Below are 18,628 nucleotides of genomic sequence, written 5' to 3' on the forward strand. Positions count from 1 at the left end.
GACCAACCTTGAATAAAAACATCCCTACTGCCCATACCACCCTTATCTCTTCTCTCCACCAAAGCTACCATACATTTATAAGATGCAAACGCCTCTCCTTTTCTCCCTTCTACTCTTCCTCCTGCTTGCAATAGACGACGGCGACGCCTCTCCCAAGCATGATCTGGTACGGCAGTCGTGCGTCCACGCGACCTACCCGGCCGTGTGCCTGCGGACGCTGCGGCCGTACCGCAGCACCGCAGGCACTCCATGGGATCTCGCACGTGCAGCGGTGAATGTGAGCATGGCGCACGTGCGGAAGACTACGGAGTTTCTGACGAAGGCGAAGGGCAGCGGGCAGCGGGAGCGGGGAGCGTTGAACGACTGCGTGGAGGAGATGGCGGACGCGGTGGACGAGCTGAGCAAGACGATGTCGGCGCTGCAGGAGCTCCGCCGCGGTGGAGACTTCTGGTGGGAGATGAGCAATGCGAGGACGTGGATGAGCGCGGCTATCACGTATGAGGACACGTGCCTTGATGGATTGGAGGAGATTGGCGGGAAGGTGAGATCCGATGTGCGAAAGAAGGTTACTAATGTGGGAAGGGTTACCAGTAACGCGCTTTATCTCATTAACCTCCTCCACGAGTAGTCCAGTAGTCTCTCTCTGGTCTATCTGCATATATCTATTAGTGTAAGAGACAGTGAGATCTGGTCTCTCTTGTTGTAGTACTACTACAAAATAGTAGCGATTGTGGTCCTCATATGTAGAGACGGCTGGTAGTGGAATAAATGTAAGTATTTTCATATACTCCCTCCATCCGGCTTAAGGAGTTCCGGTTGAGACGGACACATGTTTTAAAAAAATGTTTGAGTGTGTAAGAAATGAAATTTGTAGTGGATGTTGGGACCCACTTTTAATCGAGTGTGTAATAAATAAATGTTGTAGTAGTGGATATTGGGACCCACTTTTAACACTTTTTTACTTAAAACGGGACTCCTAAAGCGGGACGTCCGAAATTGATCAATCGGGACTCCTAAAGCGAGACGAAGAGAGTATTATTTAAAGTCTTATTTTGTCATTTTAAAATGTACGTGATTTAAAGCCTTATTTGCTTTTTTCTATTTTAGGTGGGTGGACCTACCATTTATCTATCTCATTACACTCACATTCTATTATAAAATAAATATATAAAAGTCGGGTTTATATTTGATTCACTGTTTTTTTCTAAAGTCAAACAATTTCTTAAAACTTGTGTTAAGTTAAAATGAGATTATAAATGGAGTACTAGGCTAAATTCTCATAGTTACTCGTGTGCAAGTACAGGCACTGATTTCTGTTGTAGCACCCACCATAATTAATGTGACAAAAAAAAGGACCGAAGTCCGAAGATACAGATAAAACAAATAACGTCGCTATTAAATAGACATTCTGCTTTCAGCGATAATATTTCGATCACTATTCATAATTATTCCCACTACATTGCTCCCCTAGTACCTATCGTTTTAGCTCCAACACACTGAATTTTTATACCATTAACAATATCGACTCACCACAAAATTTCGGTTAACTGCAGCTGCAGAATCCTTTGCAATCAGATCAATGATGACATCAAATTCAAATCAAAATTTAAACTTACAAGATTGGAATTTCTGTTTTAGTAGCTACATTTTGATCAAAATCAAGCGTTAGTAGTTACAGAAGAGATTGTTTTCTGTATCTGGTCAATGCAAAAGTGTAAAACACCTACTGTTTGGAGGCTAACTAACTGATCATACTTCCAATAATCGTAGCAATAACCTTCATAAAAACAAAAAAAAAATATCAATCAGAGGTGTTTAGGGATTCATAAACATTAAGCACTTCACACGGAGTTGCGATAGAATATTTCGGTTTTGGTAGAAAAAGGGGAGGATGTTGTAGTTTAAACTTTTTGGGTGTCTAGTTATTGCCCAAAGCATGCTTCTTAACAGAAAAAGGTTTTCAAGAATTGAGGTGAAAACAAGTAGGAGTATATCAAATTCCATACCTCCATCGCCATCATGGTTCCGTTTAGAATTAAGCGCGCCAAACAATTTACTTGAATGGAGCGAACAAAATTGATGAATTATGGCCACCAAACCCAAAAGAATTAGACAAAGCAACCTTTACATCGAGTCTTTCTTTCGTTGGTCCAACAAGTACATTTGTGTCCTGGATCAAGAACGGGTCATCAATATAGGCATCTAGCTTTAAGAAACACAAAATGGGGCATGAACTGTCTTAACTAGAAACACCGTTGGGTCATCCATTAAAGTAAAGCAGATTCAATGGCCAATAAAGCACTTGAATCTAAATACTGGTATTAAACTAAAACCACAACTACATTAAGATGCTGAAAAAAAATGTAGATGGAATGGACTCGGGAGTTTAATTCATGCATATATCAGCTTATATCTTGTGCATTTAGTGCCAACAGTACATTTGTCCACATACTCCTCATCTAAGAATCATATCTAGCAACCAAAGTTTTCAGCCACAATTGAATATAAACACATGGATTGTTTTTATTTTACTGAGAAAATAGTTAAAACAGAACATGAAGAGAAAATTCCTCTATTTGTGCATGAACTTTGAGGATTAAGAGCAAAACAACGTACCACACTGTCATCTGGGTTTTCAAGATTGATATTTGGATGTACCCAGCCAGTTCTTATTGCCTACAAGAAGACAATATGTACTTCAGGGCTCAGGCAAGGACTAAGTATAGATATATTTATTCAAATCAAAATATCTAATAATAGTAAGACGCACAACCCCAAAATAAAGCACCACAATGCATGAACTTTCTAGAAATGAAACTATCATTAACGGGGAGTCAAGGAAAGGAAATATAATTATTTATTTTTTATGATTCAATAAACCATAAGAATATAGCACAAATGAATAACATAATTACAGATCATCAACAATAAGAACCAAGGTCTCTTACCTGGAAGGAAAAGAAACTGACCGGCCAAGTATGAAAGTCTAAAACTTCAGCTAATTTTAAAATACCTGACTTTTCTTTCATAAAAGAAGGGGCAAATTGCTAGAAAAAACATTATGTTTGGTCATTTACTGGTACATCCCGAAACATTCAAAATAGCCATTATATCATAACTTTGACATTTGTGTCAACTATTCCATGGTGAAAATTCTGGAGTTCTACATGTCTTAATTAATCGACATGGCTAGTACATGCATAAAATTAAAGATGTGGCTGGCAAGGTGTATTAAATGACGTCGTTTTAATTTATAAAATTAAAGACGTGGCCTGGATTAGGTGTATTTTCCATCTGCCACATCAAACTTAATTTTCCCCAAATCTAAGATCATGGGAAATTGAGAAAAATGTAAAAATTATGATATAATTGGCTATTTTTAAAGTTGCGGGATTGAGAAGAAAATGACCAAACTAGATGTTTATTCCGCCAATTTGCCCTAACAGAAGTTAGTGACCCTACAATATTTGCACAAGACAATTAAATACCTCACTTTCCCTCCACATATCACCCTACCAACACACACGCAGACACCCCTAAGTGGCCCATTATGACAATTGTTTTCTGAATGTGCAAACTTATGATATCCACAACACACCTGCACAGTTGCAACAGCCTCCACCGCACCAGCTGCACCAAGTAAATGCCCTATCATAGATTTTGTAGAGTTCACCTTCAACTGCAAAATATCTGAATTAGGCACAAACTACACAGGAAACCTTCAGTAATTGAAACATTAGTATGTAATGAGAGCAAACGTGTGTAGAGTAAACCTCGGGGTTCTGCCCAAAGCAATGTAGAAGAGCTTGATATTCCTTGAGATCACCAGCTGGAGTAGACGTTGCATGTGCATTTATATAATTGACATATTCCTTAGGAACTCCTGACTGAGCCAGAGCCTTCTCTATGCAGAGAATTATACCAGTTCCTGTTTTTCATTATGATCAAAGGTGCCAGAATCAACATACCTACTCAGGTTTTGATTACATAATTAGAGTTGATTAAAAAAAAAGTAAAAAAGGAAAACTCAACTATTTGAATTAATGGAGAACATCGCCTGTGCAATAGTTATAATTACAGCAAACATCAATCAAATACAAGCAAAAAAAAGAGATCACGCTGAAACAATATAAGGAAATTTAAAATAAATTTTACAAGAAAGCAACCCAGGGGTTACTGCTCGTTAGTTGAAATGAAAGTTAATGAAAGCACATTGAATGTTTATACAGCTACCATAAAGCAATTTTAATGAACATAACACTTCTTGGCCATAAAACAGGTCATAGTTAACTCATCATTCACTCTTATCGTTCTAAAAGTGACAAATTTTGAACTAAACTGAGTGCTTAGATTTTGATATGGCATATACTTAAAGGTTAAATTATAGATCATTTTATTTCTTAAACTGTAGCACTTTCTTTCTTTGTTGGAGCATACAAGTTCGGACGCTTTGAGTACAGTATAGAAAGTCTGCAAGTTAAATCCTGCTTTCTCGCAAATTAAATTTTGGTAAGCTTCATAACTCATACTAGAATGGAGCTAAAAGTCTTAAAGGATGACTGGGTTACGAAAATCAGTAAGGTGGATTAGGGTAAGGCCCTTCTTGCATAAAAGCAGATCCATACCTATCTAACAAAGAAATGAGAAATCAGCCCTAACTCTAAGCCTGACACACATTAGTCTCGATATCACAGCAAAGAAAGTGGGATGCACCTTCTGGATGAGGTTCTGTCATGTGATAAGCATCACAAGTGAAACTTCCACCAAGAAACTCAGCATATATAGTTGCCCCTCTTTGCTGTTCATTCATACATAATTTGAAAGATCATGATTAAATGACAAACCAGGGAACACATTAGCATATAAATAAAAAAGTTAGTACTAAGTTGAATTTCTTGACACCTTAGCATGCTCAAGTTCTTCCAGAAGCAATACTCCAGCCCCTTCTCCCATAACAAATCCATCACGACCCTGTCAAAGAACTGAATTAATTCATATGGGAAGTGCCAGTCTGTGTCATAAGTGACGTTATATTATGAAGTTCTTTCCATAATAGCAGCACAGCCCCCATTTGATGGTATTTTGTTATCTGTAGTTTTTTCCAATCATATCAATATAAAATCTAAACCTCCGGAAACATGTAACCAAAACCCAGATCATAAATAATGAACAGAGCACAATCACATAGTATGTGACAAAAATGCCAATATTTTGTTATTCAATATATTCAATAGACTAAGACTTTGGGCATAACATCATCCTTTGCCACTATAATAATATAATAAGTGGATAATATCACAATTGTGTTGTCATCAACATTTTCATATTAAGCATAGATTTTTCAGTTGACATCTTAGACAGTTCATTCAAAAGACTGGCTATTGAAAATTCAAATAATTTTAAGCAGGATTCCACTCCTAACAAATAATGATAGTGACAGGAGTATGCAGCACAAGGGCATTTTAGTCTCCAATGAAATTTATCCAATTAAGGTTAGAAATAATCAAGAGCATTACATTATCCCAAGGACGTGAGGCTTTGGTGGGATCAGTGTTCCTTTTTGACAGTGCTCTGCAAGCGACAAATCCCCCCAATCCTGCACCAGAGTCTATGATCAGAAACTAACGGGAGGACATTTGAAACCTTAAGTAAGAAACGACTAGTACCAATTGGGATGATTGCTGCATCTGATCCCCCACAGAGCATCATATCCTGCAAATTCTCAGCAAGAATTAGCATGTAAAACAATGAACAAGATGTAGGTGCATATATTTTTGATATTTGACAATTGATTCTTCTAAGATTATGGAACAAAAATGGAATTAAAATTTGAAACACTATTCTTAAGTTTGGAATAAGAAGGCAGCACTTACAGCTTCACCCCTGATGATATGGTTTGCCGCATTCAATATGCAAAAGTTGCTTGTTGCACAAGCAGTAGATATTGAGTAGTTCGGACCCATCCATCCCTGTAATATACTAATTGAGCTTACGATGACTTCAATAGGTCCTGATTAATGACGCTGCTATGGTAAAAAAATAAGGAAGTTATATAACCAGATCCATGGCAAGCATAGCAGAACCCATGTTCGTAGTAGCAAATGGTACACAAAATGGATTCATCTTTCTATATGAGACTCGTAAAGCTTCAATGGCATCATGAAAGACCTGGTCAAAAAAATGGAAGAGTTAAATTTATCTCTACATTATATGATGACAAAGCAGAATGTGTCGACTATGACAATCAGAAAATGCTAATTCACTAGTGAACTTCTACAATTAAGATGCTCACTTTCATGCAAAGAACTAGATGCTCAAAAATGGTACTCCCTCCGTCCCACCATAAGCGAGTCACTTTCCTTTTTGGGATGTCCCACCTTCAGTGAGCCATTTCTATTTAAGCAGAAAATATTTTCTCTAACTTTTATTTCTCACTTACTTTTCTTTTCACTCCTCCACTTTTACCTCTCTCATACTTTCACTTTTAACTCTTTAAATATCAATTCCTTTAAATCTTGTGCCAAAAGAAGTGGCTCGCTTATGGCGGGACGGAGGGAGTATAATATTAGAGAAAGTGCTAATGATGTCTTTGCATCAATGCTTAGTCACTGAAGAGAACATGATAAGTAGCAGAAACAACATATGGTCACATTTCTGAGGACTGACACCAAATTCATAACCCAGGAGCATTAACCAGCTCAATGCCTGGCAAGCGTAGCAATCTATTTTCCCTCAACCCTCTACAACTAATTTTGCCATACCTTCATGCCACCCATAGCCGAACCAATCAGCACGCCGCATCTGGCTTTGTTTAACGTTTCCATGACATCTTCATTAATTCCTCCATCAGCCAAAGCCTTCTTGCCAGCTGTCAGCATGTAAAGCATAAACCTATCCATTCGCTTGGAAAGTTTGGGAGCAACCAAGCCATCAGTTGAGAAAGATTTGATCTCTCCAGCAATTCTCTAAAATTAATTTCGAATAAAAATCAGTTTAAGTTGAAATTGAAACCACTAACCTTTAAAAAATGAAAAAAAGAACAAGCAAAACATACTGTTGGAAACTGGGAACAATCAAAAGCCTCAATCACACTAATGCCACTGGCTCCTTCAAGCAGGTTATTGTAGAAAATGTCTGGATCATCACCAAGTGGCGTCTCCACACCCATACCTGTCACAACCACTCTTCTTTGCTTGGTTGGAGGTTTCGTCTTATGCTCAACTTCCATGATAGGATGTACGGCTATGGACATTGCTTCTCCTAAAATGTATTGGATGGTTAAACTTACGGTCAAGCAGAAGCAATCTAATGTGTTACTACTATGATGCATGTCAAAAAAAAGATGGCAGGGATTCTCAGAAATCATAACTGAAAAAATATAATTAGGTCATACTCCTATTTCCTGAAAAAGCATTGGATGGGGGTGAGAAAGAAAGTAGTAAAAAAAAAAAACCATTTAGATTTTAGGTGCAAATGTCAAATCTACCAGAACCAAAGATCAGCCATCCTTCCATAAACAATTAACTCTTCTGTACACCAATAGCTATTTATGTCTCCCCCAGGCCAAACCAAACAAAAAAAAAACAATAATAACCAAATTTATGATTCTTCCGTTTTATTGGATGGAAATTACAATGTCCTAGGTTTTTGAATAATTGCTTCATTAAGAAAGCAAGAACAATAAAAGAGTAACAGTCGTATATAAGTCCTGTCCCCAATTATTCAGGTCCAATCAATAAATCTCCCAATCTGAATCGTTCTAATACTATAAAATAAACAGAATTGAAGTACAGCACACCGAAATTCAACTGTGAGAGAAACATTCAATTGAAACGTAAAAAGTAAAATCACCAGAACGAGCTGCTGGTCGGAGGGATTTCCGGCGTCTGCGATGCCCCGGCTTGGATCCGAAAGCAAGGAAAAATTCAGATTGGCAGAAGCGATCGCAGGGCTCGAAGGGCAAGCAGGAGGTCATGAGATTACGAATGGCGGAGAGCTGCGGGGCGGCAGGCCTTCTCCGGCGACGCGACGGCGACTTGCTGAGGCGCGAGGGATGAGACGACGTCGTCGAGAGCATGGAAGCGGAGGAGTCATTTCCACAAGCGACTGACATGCATGCGGCCATCAGCCAGGAGCACACCGCCGATGACGCCGCCATCCTCCCTGAGATGGATTGGAGAAATGTGTGTTTATGTGTGTGTGTGTGTGTGTATGGTATGCTGATGAGTTCAATTGATAATTTTATACAGAAGAAGGAAGGTCTGTGATGGTGATGATGAGCAGAGGCGAGTGTGGTGAAAATAACGAGAGAGGGCTTGAATCTGAGGCAGCGAAGGAGAGCTGATGTGATCCAACTACTGACGCTTTTTTGTTTTTTTTCGGAAGATTTGCAGACGCCAAGTTTTCCACTTATATTTAATGGAGAAATATCGGAGTCTTCTGTCCACACATCAGATTTCAGTTTACGTGTGCATCCAAACAAAATTTTGCAGATCATCTCCCACCAGATAAGAGCATACGCAATGGTACTTAGGCCAGCAATAGGCCAGCCATTCTCTCCCACTGCCACGTCAGCAACACTAAAAAATCTACCTGCCACATCGATTTAGGCTAGCCATAGGCTAGCCATAGGCCAAATTTCGCAATAAAAATAATTCAAAATATACTACATTTACTTTAATTAAAATTATGATTAAAATACGGAATTAAATTTACGAGACATATACGGGAAAATTCATTAATTTTATTTAAATAAAAAAAAGTACATTAACTAAAAATCATAAAAATAACATAATAAAAAAAAAATCCGGGCTTCCACACACGAGCCGCCTTGAATCTGTTATAGTTTGCATTAGCCGAACGGCGGTCTTAATTTTGTATTGGGCTAGTTGTTGTTGTCCATCGCTAGATGTTACTCTTGTACGAAATTTAGAGATAGAGAAAATCGCGTTTATATAGTTTTTCAAAAATTAAAAAAAAAAAATTAAAAATTTTTTTTTTTAAAAAGAATTAAAAAAAAAATTAAAAAAAAGAATTAAAAAAAAAAAAACAAAATTCGGCGCTGGCCGATCACGGCCGATCGTCGGCGATCGGCCCCGCATTCATTAATGATAGGCCAATAGATATGCTCAGCTAAGCGCATCGGCCAGCCGGGCGAAGCGATCGACAACTAACGCCGATTGGCTCGCCGATTACGCGGCTGGCCGACTCTAATGGTTCGGCTAGCCGATCGGCCAGCGCGACGAATCGGCTAGCCGACCATTGCGGATGCTCTAATTGTTACTATTTCAATATTAATTGAATTTTCCCCAAATGCATGCACATACATATAGTGGGGCTAAATTCTAAAAACAATACTCCAAAATTACATTGATTTTAAAATTTTCATATGTGTACTTAACTTCTCACTATTAAATATTTCAATAATATTGGGGTGGAGTTGTGATCGAACCCTTCTTAAAGACCGAACAAGAGACCAAATCTCATCCACTCATTAATCACATCTAATGGTTATTAATAATTATACATTGTCTCATTTTTTTATTTAATTAAAATGGTAAAAGGGTATTTCCGGAATATGCAGTTCTTCCTTCCTTCCAAATCCAACCCACTTCTCTCTTTGCAATTCTCTCTCATCATTCCCGACCCCAATTCCCTTTAGCCTTCAGCATGTCTCTCTGCAAGGACAGCCCCTCCGTCACCATCTTTGGAGTCACTGGTGCGGTCAATTAGGAGTTCCTCTCGTTATTTCAGACAGAGACTTCCCTACGGATCCCTCAAGTTGCTCGCCTCCAAACACTCCGCCGGAAAATCGATCAATTACGAAATCGAGATTACATCGTCGAGGAATTGACAGAGAACAACTCCGACGACGTCGACATTATCGGTTCAACACATGGATGATTGTGAATAAGGAGATGCAAAAGGAGATAATTGATAAGGTCATGGGGCCATAGGAAATGGGCTGGAGAGGATGCCGGACGAGTTGTCATTGATGGCCAAGAAGAAGAAGCTGCAAGAGTAGCGTGGAGAAGGCTGATTGAAGGCATTCCAGAATGGGGAAGAAGTGTGAAAATCGTCATTATTTAGATTTTTATATTACTTCATTTAATTAGGTCATTACTTCATTTTATTAGGTTATTACTTCATTTGACTAGGTTATTCACCTAAGTCACAGATTTAGGGTAAACAACAACTATGATGTAGTTTTACATCTATGGTTCTCGATTGTTTGCATATTATGAAATTTGTTTGAATATTACTTCCATCGGAATTTTGATCACTCTATCTCTCTCACTCTCTGAAACGTTGGGGCTTTTGTTTGAATCCTAATTTGTTTTATAGTTTTTGAATTCTAGCCAAATTGGCTGTTGTTTTGAGCTATGCATATTTCACTTTAGCAGCTTTCAGCCTTAATTAGTTTATCCAATTTAGCATTGGAAAATCTCCATCACGAGGAGGCTTGATATTTTTGACTGAATTGAATAAAAGTGAGAAAATAATTCTGCCAAATCCACGACATTTGAGTTATATCATTGGTTGTGTTAATCTTTGTGTGTGTTTCTTCTTGTTTCTTGTTTCATATTGTTTAGTTGTGATGCAAATTATTGGCAAGCATACAGTGCAAAATAAAAATACTACTTGGGAGTATTTCTTCAAAACAGAAATGCATATATTGCTTGATTCGGGCTAGAGAAGCCTCGAGAACAATTTATCGTCATCCGGTTTGATTTTGAAGGATTTCTGGTGGAAAGCGTCATTGTAGATTGAAGGAATTTTTGGGAGTGGAGAAGAACAGTTGGAGAACTGCATTGTATGACGAATTAATATTGTAATGAACTAAATAATGAAGTGATATGGATATATTGTATTATATGCATAGTTTCTGAAGAATTATAATTTTAATGAACTAAATAACGCACTTGATGGAGTAATAACATCAAGTAATGAAGTAATATGAATTGAACCATGTTGTATGCATAGTTTGCGAAAAATTATATTTGTAATGAACTAAATAACGTACTTGATGAAGTTATAATCACATGTAATGAAGTAATTAACCACTGAAATGAAGTATCAACCTACTGGAATGAAGTAATAAATTACAAACAAATAAATGTATCATTATATTGTCAGAAAACAAAAAAATGAAGTAATAAATTACAAACTAATAGATGAAGTGATGGAACTATCTGAAATAAGTAATAGCTTGATGGAACTATCTGAAATAAATAATAGCTTGGTTAAATGAAGTAATATATAATGAATGAATAATATTAGAAATGAAAAGAACCAAATGACTATTAATATTGACGTATAACATATTGTTCTAATAAATTGAAAAATACCAGTGCATAACTTATTTCTAGTAGGTATTACTTCATTTTAGTAGGTTTTTACTTCATTCCAATAGGTTTATTACTCCAATCCAGTACGTAATAAATTGAAAATGAATATATTTTTACTTCATTCTAGTACGTTTATACTTCATTCAAGTAAGTGTATTACTTCATTTCATCCATTACGTAATTAATTGGAAATGAACATATTTTTACTTTATTCCAGTAGGTTTATTACTTTATTCAAATGGGTCATTACTTAATTCATTTAGGATTTTAGTTCATTCCAATAGGTTTTCACATGATTCAACACATGTTTCTTTCAAATTCATTGAACAAGGTGTTTTACTTTATTAATGTAAAATAATAGTACAATTTATTCCAGTAGGTTTATTACTTCATTCCAAAAAGTTACTACTTCATTATACTAGGTTTTTACTTCATCCAATAGGACTCCAAATTCTATAAATATGAACTATAATGTTTACTTCACCCCCAAATTAAATATGAACAATGAAAAAAGAACTATCAGCCCCAAATTAAAGTATGATTTCTAAGACTAGTAAAGTATGCTGACATGCTCTGAGTCGAATTAATGCGGGCGGTAATAGCAGTGCATACTTTTCTGTTTGATGAAGTAGTAATTTCGTAAAATGAGGTAATAAAGCATTTGTAATGAAGTAATAGATACTAAATATGAACTATCTATTTACTGTGTTGCATGGTTTTAGGGTTTTAAGATTTAACTCAGCTGCTGACTTGTTTGCACATTAAAATGAACTACATATTCTTTTTAATAAAATAGTAAATTGATAAGATGAAGTAATAAATTATGATAATAAAGTAATATAAATGATCTGTTTTCCTATTAACTATAATCTAGTTAGTATGAAGTATTGAATTCATATAATGAAGTAATAAGTTATGATAATGAAGTAATATAAATGATCTATTTATACAGTAGGTTTTATTACTAAAATGAAGTAATAATACATAATAATGAAGTAAATCACAGTAAAAATGAAGTAATAAAACATTATAATGAAGTAACATCATTAACTGATGTGTTGTTTGCACATTAAAGTATGCCATCAATTCGACTCTTATTGAACTAAATTGTTGTTATAATGAAGTAATAACACAGCTGAATGAACTAAATTGTTGTTATAATGAACTAAATTTGTAGGCATAAATTGTTTGTTTTAATTTTTCACTAACAGTAGTTTGCATGTTTTATATCAGTGTCATACTTACCTGACTGTCCATCCCAACTGAAGCCCTATATAGGACAGATTTTTCCTAAACTTGATGATGCTACTGAGTTCTATAATAAAGGTTAAATTTTGTAAAAAGGTTAAACAAATTCAAAGTGGAATGAAGTAGTAATCTACTGGAATGAAGTAATTAACTATTGGAATGAAGTAATAAATCTACTGAAGTAATAAACTATATTATGGAGCAGACGAGGAAGAGTGATCACTACTTTATTCATACGTACATCTACTTTATTCTTTGCGTGTTAATTCATGATTGGTTGTCAAATCCACATTATTTGAGTTACTTCATGATTTGTTGTGTTAATCTTCGTGTGTGTTAGTTCTTTCTTGTTTTGTATATTTTAGTTGTTATGCAGATTACTGGAAAATTTATACATTGGAAAATAAAATACTACTCGGGAGAATTGCTCGAAAAAGAAATGCATATATTGCTTGATTCGGGCTAGAGAACAATTTATCGTCATCTGGTTCGATTTTGAGGGATTTTTGTTGGAAATCATAGCGGTAGATTGAAGGAATTTTTCAGAGTGGGGAAGAAAGGATGGAGAACTGTGTTGTATGTATAGTTTGTGAAGAATTAGTATTGTAATGAACTAAATAACACACGTGATGAAGTTATAAGCTCAAATAATGAAGTAATATGAACTGAACTGTATTGTATGCATAGTTTGCGAATAATTGTAACTGTAATGAACTAAATAATGCATATGATGAAGTTATAACCTTAAGTAATAAAGTAATATGAACCGAACTGTGTTTTATGCATAGTTTGCAAAGAATTATAATTGTAATGAACTAAATAACATACTCGATAAAGTTATAATCACATGTAATGAAGTAATATGAACTGAATTGTGTTTATGTATAAGTGTGCAGTTGGACTTGTACCTGTATTGACTAAATAACCTAATTGATGAAGTTATAATCTCATTTAATAAGGTTGTGAACTGAAGTAATAACCCACCTGAAGTTCGATGAAGTAAAAAGCTATTGTGATGAAGTGATATACTTGTTGGATGAAGTAAATGCACGTATAAATGAAGTAGTGATCACTTGTCCTCATCTACACTTGAATCCTTTATATCATTGGTTTATAAACTTCATCTCGTAAATGATTTAATTCATTTCTTCTGTACATTACTTTGAGTCAACATAAAACAAGATAAGAACTATTGATAAATGATTGTCCAACAAAACACTTATCATGATAATCTTAATCATATACTATATATTTTGTTTGGTAAGAGATTGGAAGGTTAACAAATAATGAAACAAAATGCATAAAAGTACTTCGTTAGTAGAGTTATTATGTGTCTTTTTAAATGAGATTTTATTTTACCTTTAAAAATTTAAACAACAACATTGTATACGAATACATTATAATAAATACCGTGGATGTGGAAATACCTTAATAATGCAGACACATATAGTTTTCTTTAAATGAATAGGTTCAGTATTAACATATGAATAAAAAACTTCATACAGTCTATTCACTTTAAAGTTTGCAAAAAGTTAAACAGATTCAAATTCAAAATGGAATGAAGTAACAAAGTATCAAAATGAAGTGGTTAACTACTGGAATGAAGTATCAAACCTATTTGAATGAAGTAATAAATTACAAACAAATAAATGTACCACAACATTTTTAGAAAATCAAAATCCTAACAAGAGAATATCAATAAAACAGCTCATTACTTATAGTTATTTTTTCTTCTCATCTGTTTTGTCACAATTCCTTGAATGCCGACCAACCACATAGCATTTGGCAAATCTACGACCAAGCTTGGACAAATCCTTTATTTCTTCATTGGCAAATCTACGATCAGGCTTGGACATATACTTTATTTGGAAAATAAAACAAAACACTGGTGTAAAACATAAAAACTAACTGTTGTTAGTCAAAAATTATAACAAACACAAATCAATCTGGTATATAATAAATTAAAAATGAATAGATATTTACTTCATTCTAGTAGGATTTTACTTCATTTTAAAACATTATTACTTCATTGGACTACGGTTTTACTTCATTCCGGTATTTGATCAAGCAAATGCCATATACATACGAAAATCCAAGTTTCCCTACGTTTTCACTGTATATGAATTAATCAAACCTCTACATTCTTTGAAACATTTCTACGAACACATCGAAGGCACAACTCCAAGCAACCATCTTTTACCTTAGACTGCTTTCCTCTTCTACTATGTCTCTTCATGCTCGAATCACAATTGAAACCCCACAGATACTCCAAGCAAATAGGCAGTTTCACCTTCGGTAAACGATTTGCGAGTATCAACATTTCGAGTGCAAACCACAGATCACATTTCGACTTGAATAGGTTTGAGATGTCGTCAATTGTAGAAGAGGAAGTTGTGGAGTCATCGATTTCGGCAGAGAAACAACGTTTGAGCATTGATTTGCAGTAGAAATGAGCGTCGATTTGTGGTAGAAATGAACGTCGATTTGGAGAAGAAGATTAGTGTCGCTTTATAGAAGAAAATGCGTCGATTTGTAGAAGAATTCTTCGATTTGGAGAAGTATTCTTCGATTTGGAGAAGAAGAGAGCGAGAGAGATGAGAAAGAAGATGCACAGCGTGAATGAGGAGAAGCAACGTTGAAATTTTTACCCTAGATGTAATTTGACCGAAATACCCCTCATTTGAAGTATATTGCTTACATAATGAAGTAGCGAAATTCATGAGGCATGGTTTAATCTCATCCATTAAAATCTAGATCTAAGGGCCCTAATTTGATCTCTAGTTCGGTCTTTAAGACTGGATTTGTGAATAATGGGACTCATATTAGCATGTTTAATAACAAATTAACTCAATCCTAAGTAGATATTTCATGACATTTATTATCAAAATGGACCATTGACTTGGGAATAAGAAGTCGAAATTCACCATGCTAAGGATGTTTTTCTTTTAAGAGTGATACACTGATACGCCTCAAAAGTCCCTAACTTTTTGGATTATGACATTACAGAGTCTAACAAAAAAAAAAGTAGTACCGAAAGACTCTAATGTTAAATATAATTACGAATGAAGTTTTTTTAGTCATTTTTTGGACGAAAATGCCTAAATAGCTTGAATGACATTTTTGCCAATCCCTAAATTCGCTGACATATGAATTCTATCACATTGCTGTCAGCAACTTATTATTTGATTTCCTAATAAATTCTGGTATTTCACACGTGATTAAACGTTCTGGTATTGACGGGCAGATAAAAAAGAAACTAGTAACAAGTAATAAGAAACTATGGAAGTAAGAATTAAATTTATTTCAGATAATGGGAGGAGTGGAGTTAACGGCAGTCTGCCAAAAAGGAGAGTCCCTAGAGTCAAATTTGAAGAAGATTAGGCTCAAGATATTATTTTTACTTGGGCTTGTACACAACATGTAATTAGATGTAGAGTCTTGGAGCCCAAGACTTTGTATTTTAATTTCATTTATCTAGGCCCAATTCATAATTTAATTAATTGGATCAAATCAGGCCTAAAATGTTTAATTAAACTTTGGACTCTCTTATTATGTGGCACAAAGTCACTAGTGTTTTATTTAAAAAGGATTTTCTATTATTTTTCTTGGGTGACTTTAAAATTATTTAGCGATTTTCAGTCTTTATTAAAGTATAACGGAAGTCTTTAATTATTTTCTTTGAATTTTTCCTTGCACAAACTCACTTTTGCACAAACAAATTAAATTGTACTTTGGCTTTATATCAAGTAATAATTCTCGACTATTTAGGGTTTGTACAAATAATTAGTACAAAAATCATGAATTTAGTTTTGTAGTGGATTCCTCATGAAAACCTTCTTTTTTTTTTTGCTATTCATAGGAAATTCACTGCAGAAGGATGAGTTCATGAATTTTGTGATCAAATTTCAAGTTCATAGGAAATACTCTCTTTGTTCATGATTACATGTTTCATATTTGTTTAACATAAGTTTTAAGAAATTATTTGACTTTATAAAGTAAAGTGGATAAAAAAAGTTAGTGGAATATAAAGCTTACTTTTATATATATAGAAATTTTATAATAAAATGTGAGTGGAATGATTTAGTGGAATATAGGGTCCTACTTACTAAATACAAGTGAAATGGGATATTAATTGTCAATGGAACTAATAAAAAGAAAAAATAAGACATTTAATGGCGGACGGATGGAATACCAAATTAGGCCAAAGTATGTAATATTATGAACCAATAACCTTTTTTAAAAATTTGTTATTTGTGCTTACATAAAATTTCTTATTTAAACAGTATTCATTTCATATTTAAGTTTTGGGTTACGTGAAATATGTTATGTGTTATACCATAGGATTCAAAATTCTAAGTGATTATATTCATTCATCTAATTAGAATTATTTGCCAATATTTAGTGTGTGTAGAAAATATTTTAAATAGGAGAGTCAATAAAGATAATTGTATCTAAAATTGCTTTGACACATGTTGTGCTTCATTGCTTGGATAAATACTCCTCTACTCGAGATTGATAAAAAAAAAAAAGTTTCGGCGCTTTATGTTCTACATCATTGCTTGATCAATTTGGAATATTCTGAACAAAATCATTTTCCAATGATTGGAACCAAACTGGGAGATCGAAAAAGAGACTTAGGCCATCCGCATCTCTATCTCTTATTCATCCCTTAACCGTCTCATCCCTTAACTATTCATGGGCCCTACTGTACTTTTTGGCCCATCTCTTAACTAAGAGAGACAGCACATGCATTCCTCCATCTCTTAACCATCTCATCCCTTAACTATTCATTCAATTTCATTTTTTATTTTCAATTCAAACAAATTCAATTAATAAAAACATACTTCATTAAATAAAATAAAAATTACAATTTAAAGGCTTAAAAAATAAAAAATACATAATTAAAATCCTAAAAAAATTAAATATACATAATTAAAATACTCTAAATTAAATTATAAAAACTACTCCGACGGTGAATCATCCCCCGAAGTCGACGGTGCACCCAAGTTAGATCGAGACCGAATACAAAGTTGAGCTTTCATATGCTCAATTCCGTCCATATGGGCTTCAAATTGGGGAGGACTCGTTTTTGAAGTGTCAGCCATCGTGGCGAGCAGGTACATGGACATTAGGGTGTTCGAGCCCGTGCCGGAGCCCGATCCCGCCTGGCTTGATTCGTCGCGGCCCCTCCCCCTCCCTTTCCCCCTTCGCCGCCTTGGTCCCTTGCGGCCGACGTCGTGAACCGGAAGAAGACCCCCCTGTATCATCGGTTGGCGTGCCCTCACGTGAGGTGTTGCCTTCGCCGCCATCACTAGACAAGTATTGGCCACGCGCCGTGTGCTTCGTGCGTTTCTAGCCCGCGCCCGACTGGACACCGCCAGCCCACCTTTCAAGGTGGTGGACTTGCGACCAAACATCGACATGCTTGAAATCTTTACCGACGTCGTCTTTAAAGACCCGCAACGCCGCTCTCAGAATGTCGGCTCCACTTGCTCCGCTTTGGTAATTCGCCTCTTCTGCCCTGTATATCGCGCAAAAAATTTTGACATCTTCGTCGCATCGGTCCCAATGACCGCGGAACATCTTCACGTTGCGGGCAAAGGTCTTCTTCGGCCTTTGTGCGTTGTAAACTTCGGTGACTTTTTTCCAGAAACACAAGTTGGTTTGTTGATTCCCGACGACAGGATCGTACGAGACGGTGATCCAAGCGTCGTACAGAGCCAACGTCTCCTTTTTGGTTGTATGGATGACGGCTGCCGTCCCCCACAACCTCGTGGTCGCCCTCTTCCTCCTCGGCATTGACGCCGATCCTCGCGGAGCCTCCACCTATCGGCCGGTATTCCAAAGTGCGTTCATCCGGAAAATTCTCCGGAATTTGGGATAATCCCGGCGATTGCCCATACCTCTGGAGGGGGAGGGACGATAGTATGCATCCACATCAAAATGTGGTGTTTGGTACGCCGGCGGAGTCGACGAACCGGGAGTACCCAAAATATTGTACATGTTCGCCCAATCGCCAAACGAGTTCAAGT

The 18,628-nt window shown here is 35.8% G+C and overlaps 3 protein-coding genes across 4 annotated transcripts; 1 reads left to right on the plus strand and 2 right to left on the minus strand.

Moving 5' to 3' along the window:
* Positions 1-897, plus strand: LOC125190890 (pectinesterase inhibitor 3-like). The gene has a single exon (XM_048088306.1). The coding sequence runs from the start codon at positions 83-85 to the stop codon at positions 626-628; it is 546 nt and encodes a 181-aa protein (XP_047944263.1). The 5' UTR covers positions 1-82; the 3' UTR covers positions 629-897.
* Positions 898-1,593: 696 nt separating this feature from the next.
* LOC125188702 (3-oxoacyl-[acyl-carrier-protein] synthase II, chloroplastic-like) lies at positions 1,594-8,405 on the minus strand. Of its 2 annotated transcripts, XM_048085708.1 has the most exons (14): positions 7,852-8,395; positions 7,055-7,260; positions 6,762-6,965; positions 6,058-6,168; positions 5,874-5,969; positions 5,667-5,712; positions 5,517-5,596; positions 4,903-4,971; positions 4,714-4,798; positions 3,774-3,928; positions 3,599-3,679; positions 2,617-2,676; positions 2,007-2,170; positions 1,594-1,777 (listed from the first exon to the last, which is right to left on the minus strand). In XM_048085708.1, the coding sequence occupies exons 1-13, from the start codon at positions 8,156-8,158 to the stop codon at positions 2,054-2,056; spliced, it is 1,617 nt and encodes a 538-aa protein (XP_047941665.1). In that variant the 5' UTR covers positions 8,159-8,395; the 3' UTR covers positions 1,594-1,777; positions 2,007-2,053. The 2 variants fall into 2 exon arrangements, 1 of the variants encoding a protein (XP_047941665.1); XR_007170767.1 differs by lacking the exons at positions 1,594-1,777; positions 2,007-2,170; positions 2,617-2,676 and having other exon boundaries at positions 3,774-3,968; positions 7,852-8,405.
* Positions 8,406-17,948: 9,543 nt separating this feature from the next.
* On the minus strand, positions 17,949-18,395 carry LOC125189553 (glutathione S-transferase T3-like). The gene has a single exon (XM_048086820.1). It carries the CDS (start codon positions 18,393-18,395, stop codon positions 17,949-17,951), a length of 447 nt encoding a protein of 148 aa, XP_047942777.1.
* Between the last annotated feature and the right edge of the window lie 233 nt (positions 18,396-18,628).

Source organism: Salvia hispanica, chromosome 5 (assembly GCF_023119035.1).
Source record: "Salvia hispanica cultivar TCC Black 2014 chromosome 5, UniMelb_Shisp_WGS_1.0, whole genome shotgun sequence".
In the NCBI taxonomy this organism is placed as follows: Eukaryota; Viridiplantae; Streptophyta; class Magnoliopsida; order Lamiales; family Lamiaceae; genus Salvia; species Salvia hispanica.

What these genes read in the sequence shown, in the direction of transcription:
- LOC125190890 (XM_048088306.1), top strand. Translation starts at nt 83, where the DNA reads ATGCAAACGCCTCTCCTTTTCTCCCTTCTACTCTTCCTCCTGCTTGCA.
- LOC125188702 (XM_048085708.1), bottom strand. Translation starts at nt 8,158, where the DNA reads ATGGCGGCGTCATCGGCGGTGTGCTCCTGGCTGATGGCCGCATGCATG. An exon ending in ATTGTTCCCAGTTTCCAACA is followed by an intron (nt 6,966 to 7,054) that starts GTATGTTTTGCT and finishes AATTAATTTTAG; the next exon opens with AGAATTGCTGGAGAGATCAA. An exon ending in AGGCTGTTGCAACTGTGCAG is followed by an intron (nt 2,677 to 3,598) that starts GTGTGTTGTGGA and finishes GTCTTCTTGTAG; the next exon opens with GCAATAAGAACTGGCTGGGT.
- LOC125189553 (XM_048086820.1), bottom strand. Translation starts at nt 18,395, where the DNA reads ATGCCGAGGAGGAAGAGGGCGACCACGAGGTTGTGGGGGACGGCAGCC.